At 23.5% G+C, this 6,000-nt stretch overlaps 1 protein-coding gene across 2 annotated transcripts in view; it reads right to left on the bottom strand.

Annotated features, from left to right (window-relative positions):
* Positions 1 to 210: 210 nt before the first annotated feature.
* LOC135925775 (uncharacterized) overlaps positions 211 to 6,000 on the bottom strand; it is a 28,349-nt gene continuing 22,559 nt past the window's right edge. For both annotated transcript variants that reach the window (XM_065461247.1, XM_065461248.1), the window contains 5 exons: positions 3,657 to 3,756; positions 2,811 to 2,867; positions 2,386 to 2,469; positions 639 to 752; positions 211 to 466 (listed from right to left, as the gene is read on the bottom strand). In XM_065461247.1, coding sequence (XP_065317319.1) covers positions 368 to 466; positions 639 to 752; positions 2,386 to 2,469; positions 2,811 to 2,867; positions 3,657 to 3,756 — 454 coding nt within the window. In that variant the 3' untranslated portion in view covers positions 211 to 367. The remainder of the gene's footprint in view (positions 467 to 638; positions 753 to 2,385; positions 2,470 to 2,810; positions 2,868 to 3,656; positions 3,757 to 6,000) is intronic.

Below are 6,000 nucleotides of genomic sequence, written 5' to 3'. Positions count from 1 at the left end.
CGCCTGAGTGGAATTAATACAATTTTAGCATCCACTAGATTAGTATCTACTGACTGTAGATACCTATTTGGTGGATCTATTGTTATTATATCTCATAAATTATAATGGCTAATATAACGTAATTTATATTAACGCATTGAGATAAAAGACCAGACAGGATTAAATGCCTGTTCGATTTTAGTTATTAATCTAATATAATTTTTCACTTATATAAAAAAAAAATTGTATCAGGTGAGCCTAAAAAAATTTATGAGAAAAATATTGCAATTGTAATACATATATAATTTACATATAAATCTATCTAAATTATCATAAATAATATAGAATTTTGGTTATTTTTAATAAAAGGGAAATATAATTCATGGATTCAATCTTTTCTTGTTTTGACTCTACTACTAGAATAATTGGATGGATATTGCAAAGGTATATCTGGTGTAAATATCTGGCCTATTGGTTGGATCAATTTCTATAAAAAAAATTTGCAGGTAAATTAATAAATATTCATTTGTGTGTGAGTAAAATAAAAATATAACCCTTCCCTCTCCGTTTGTAATTAATTCTTCAAAAATGTTCTTCCCTTTGATCTTCATATTATCGTATTATTTATGTAAAATAAATTTAAGGAAACAACAAAAAACCTTCCTTTCATATAATTTGAACATTTCAGATTTTAGTTTTTTCAGTATGTGTATACTAGGCGGTTGATCGGAATCATTGATATTTTGTAAGGATGTAATACTTTGTTCTTCAAGCTAAATTTATATAAAAATGTCAAAATAATTATCATTAAATTCTTTATCGAAAGCTATGAATTATTATATTATCTTAACCCCCCACCCCCACAACAACTTATTTATCTCACATAAGGTAAAAAATAAACTATTTGTGGATGTAATTTTTAAATATAATTTTATCCATTAAATAAAATTGAAAAATGTTTTCAATGTGGCTAAGCTAACTGGTACCGAACTCAACAATAAGCAAACTTTCCTTATACATTTATTCTGCATCTACAGTAAATATTTAATAGCTATGGTTTGCTCTTAAACAAATAAAGTGTTCATAGTGTATTAGCTGATGCTATATTGAAAATAAGCTAAGTTGTTGGACTCAATTTAAAAATTAACTGGGCAACATATGATGGATAGATAATGGAGGGTGTAAATAAGACGAGAAAGCTGCAAATATCTAAATTTAGAAGCAATATTAGACATATCAGGATTGCATGTATTTTTTCAGAGAATCGCGTCGAATATGTCCCGTTTGAATCTCGATGGCACGAGAAATTTAAAGCCATAAGAGTTTTCACAATTATTTCTCTTTCTACGGACAAAAATGAATTGATATGTTCAAATATAACCATGTTTCTATTTTGGGAACCCAACCAAAAAATTGTTGGCCATGATATTTTATCCGTTTATAAAATAAGATTTTTATATTATTATGTTTTTGAAGTGGATTTTATAGTTTTTATAACGTCATGTTACACAATATTTTACTTAATATTGTATAAATAGATAATTAATCCACTTAAATAAATGAAGTAATGTAAGTTTAAAAAAGGTCCATCAATCGGTCGGGTCTAAGACTGATAGGACTCGTTGACATTCACTACAATACATATAATTATTTTTAAATGGTACCTTTTTAAAGAATGAAAGTTTGAAAAAGTCATTTTATCACCATTTTTTTCAAACTGCCACCCCCCCCCCCCCTCCTATCGTAAAAATTGCGGGGGCTCATAATCTAATGAATCGGATTACAATTTTTTATATATTAACGTAACATATTTTTAGAGTTCATTAAACTTATATTTTTGTATTTTAAATGGATAATTTTTAGATATAAATAGTGGAATTTTCAAACGAATAAAAAACAGTTTTCAAAACTTTTTAATAAGAGAATATTCTTGACATCTGCAAACTACTATTATTTCAAGACACAACATAATGGCGTAGTCTTTTTTCATTTTTGCTGTTCATATTACTCAAAGAAAGTATTATTCATATCTCTTAAGCAAAATTCTATAAGGAAAATAATGCCGAATAAAACTTATGCTATTTATTTATCCTTATTTAAATTATTCAAATATAGTATCTGTTATGTATTAAATTGTTTATTTTGTTATTTTTTATAAAATGTTTATTTTCATTTTATATCTTATTATATGAATTTGAATAGAAAAAGAAAATGCGATTTGATAACGAATAAAATAAAAATATATTTCAAGAATTAGTTCTAATGATACATTTCAGTATCTCTTAAGAAAAATTATTTATAAACCTTTAAAAGAAAAAAAATAATTATCAAATAAAACTAATGCTATTCATATCCTTATTAATTCATTTTTTCTCCCATTTTTCCCAAAAAAGTATATTTTTTAACTTTTTTGCCCTTCAATTCATTGATAAAATTTCGTCCGTACAATCTCAATATCGAACCCCAATTCGTGACTTGAGGATGAATTTTCTGGGCACATAAAGAAAAATATTTAAAAATATTATTAGAGTGGTCTATCAACAAATTTCGCATTTCAATCTCAAATTTAATTTATATGCAAAGCCACTATTATATAAATTTTAAACACATTTTACAGATCGACTTTAAATATGACTAAAAAATTATATTTGTTCAAATTGGCATGCGAAACTGTAAAAAAATAGGGTTCCCGTTCAGATTTTGGAACTGTGATATAGATAGCGACATTAGTGTTCTTCACATAGTGCTGTGTCAATCAATTAATTATTCCAATGTATATTTTAACAAATATTTATACAAAAATAAAAATAAAATAGTATCATGGTTCAAACTTGTAATATGTGCTGAGCTGCTTTGTGCTTGCCTTCCTTCTTGCTATGACAATAAACCTTTTTTTTCGTTTTATTTATATAATTATCATTTTACATTTGCGAATTAGTAAAAACATGCTAAAAATAAATATATTTGAATTTGATAAGTATTCTTTCTTTAGTGTTATTTATGTTTTAGATGATGGTGGGTATACCAGTTATAACATTTTTCAAGAGCCCATAAATTTTAACCTATAAAACTGATATTTTCTTTGCACAAAACTTAAAAATATGCATATTTTAATTAAAGGGGTTAAAAAAAATTGAACATTGAGGATTATTATAATAAGGATCGGGATGGAATATGCCATTTCAGCAATTATCATTTTTTTAAATGCAAAATTTTAATTAAAATAAAAAAAAGGAATTAAAAATTTTTATTAAAAATATAGTTGAAATTTTTAATCATTTAATTAACCTCATAAATAAATAAAATTCTATGACGGGGTAGAGTATAGTTAACTTTATATGTTAAGTTAAAATAATGACTAATAAAGCATATAAAACAAATTTTTATAGATAAAATTAATCATATAAAATAATTTTTTTATATTTCATTTGGTCAAAATGGTAGTTAAAGAAGCTTCATAAGATTTTTGAATACTCTTTCGAAGCTTTTTATAATTTATGATTTATTTATAAATAAAATAAGGGGAACCAATATTATTTAACTTAAAAAACAGCAGACTAACCTATTCTTCCGATGTCGTGAGGCTAAATCGGGGTTTTTAGGTAAAAATGATAATAATTTTTTAAAAAAACGTGTAAAAAATTTTAAAATAACATTGATTTAGTGATTATCATTACCGAAGCTTCGTGTTTTCCTACGGTGAGTGTAAATAAATGGGTGTTTTGCTTGATAAATTTCAGTTCGCTCTTGATATTAGAATCGGTGAGGCCAAAGTTTCTTTTATATATAAATAAAATTCTTACGTATCATTCCATTTCAAATCACCCAAAAATTAGGAAGACATTTTTAAAACGAATAAGACTTGGCATGATAGTGACATATTTTATACAATTTAAAATTTTAGAGCTCTATCTCAAATATATTCGTAGTTATGGATCTTATAAGTCCAATGTGGGCTTTCTTTTAAAGAATCTCAAATTACTCAAATAATATTTAGAGTAAGGTAAACCAATATAAGAAGAAATATTAAGCGGCAGAGTATGTAAAATATATAATATAAAAATAATTAATTATTTTTTCATATTTTAATGAATGTAGAAAATTAAATAAATATGTATGTATATTAAACAATTTTTATAATAATAAATATAAAATAAAGTAACAAAATAAATTCCGCAAGATAGAGCATTTTTAAAAAATGTATATTTTTTTATATAACAAAAATAGCAGTTTAATTTACAACAGAATATGAATATATATTTTATAATATAAAATGACATAAATTTAAAATTCATTTAAGTTTTTTTTGTTCAGCAAAAATATGGATGTATCTTTTCCATATGTATAAGCATATATTTTTGTTTTTACTAATAATTACATTCTTAAATTTTTCAAACCTTTATCAATCTTTATAAAATGAAAATTAGATTAAATTATAATATAACGAGCAAAAACATAATTCTATAATTTTAAATAATGTTATTTTTTACTATTTTTTAATTTACAGACAAAAATTAATATCTCTGACTTTTTTTCTATTATTTTTATTCCTGGCCATTATTTTATAGAATAGGATGTGGCTTTGAATCAAAACGATTATTATTTTTCTAAATTATTTAGGTTTCCAATTAACAATAAAGCTCTTTTAAGAGAATTTTTTTAAACCAAAATATTCATGTCTCTGCATTGCACATTTTAAATGAATATTTTTTAACATCTACAAATTATCTTATCCTGATAATTTTAATTTAACAATTAAATAAATGTGTTTTTACAGAATTTTTAAATTGAAAAGAAAGCTAAAATTAAAAATAAATTAGTTAAAAGTTAAAAATATAATATTTTTAGGCCAACCATTTTTCATTATATAAAACCTATTTTCCTGTTTTTTATAAACTTGTATGTTTTCATGAATTATATAGGGTTATATTTAATTTTTCTTTCCTTTTTTATCAATTTATCTTTTCTTCCAAAAAAATCAAAATTACATGAATTTTAAATTTAAATCATTTTATATTATAAAATATATATTCATATTCTGTTGTTAATTAAAGCGCTATTTTTCTTATATAAAAAAATATACAAATTAAATTTTATTAAAATACAACATCTTGCGGAAATTTTATTGTTACTTTATTTTCTTATTATCTAATATTATTATAAAAATTGCTTATATATAATTATTTTTTTATATTCATTTATATAGGATTTCTAAACAATAGTTAATTAAATTTATATTATATTTTTGAAAAATTTCATATCTTGCAATTTATATTATTTATATGCAATTTAAATATAGAAAAAATTTCATAAATATATCAAATATTTAATATTAACCCTTTGACATCCAGCTTTTTAATAATTTTTTTTTAAAAAATTTCCTATAAATTATTCATTTATACACTCCATAGATCCCCAATTTTTTTTAATCAACTTTTATTTTTAAATATACATGTTAAAAAATGATGATGCAATTTGACATCATCAGGTATAGTGTAATACAAAAAGATACAACAGTGTAATACAAAAAAATACAAATATCTATTTATCAGAGACCTGCAGAGGTACCATTTGTAAGGCCCGGATATTTTTTTAAAAAATTTTCAGGTCCGGCCCGGGTATATAAAAAAAATTAAAATACGGCCCAGCCCGTTATTATGAAAATATCGAAAACAATCTATTGATTAAAACATAAATATATGTCGTAATTTTTAAAGGGATCAGAACTATCCGGGGTCATCACGGGTTTTAAAGGGATAACTAAAAATAGGGTTTTAAGTTAAAATGATAATACGGTATTATCATGTTATAACCGTGATAAAGAGGAATCTTATTTTAAAAAGCGTTATACGCGCGTTTCGTTTCGTTTTATTTTTTTAATTTTATTGTTATTTATTAATTTTCAATGTTGTTTTTCTTGACCTTATGAAATAAGATATGTCTAATTTAGGGTATCAATTGATAACTAATCAAAAGATCTATTCAACTGGAGGTCAATCTCTCCCCCGTAATGGGCGAATC

Source organism: Gordionus sp. m RMFG-2023, chromosome 3 (genome assembly GCF_954871325.1).
Source record: "Gordionus sp. m RMFG-2023 chromosome 3, tfGorSpeb1-WG-v2, whole genome shotgun sequence".
Classification (NCBI taxonomy): Eukaryota; Metazoa; Nematomorpha; class Gordioida; order Chordodea; family Parachordodidae; genus Gordionus; species Gordionus sp. m RMFG-2023.
This window is presented reverse-complemented; position numbering and strand designations above follow the sequence as displayed.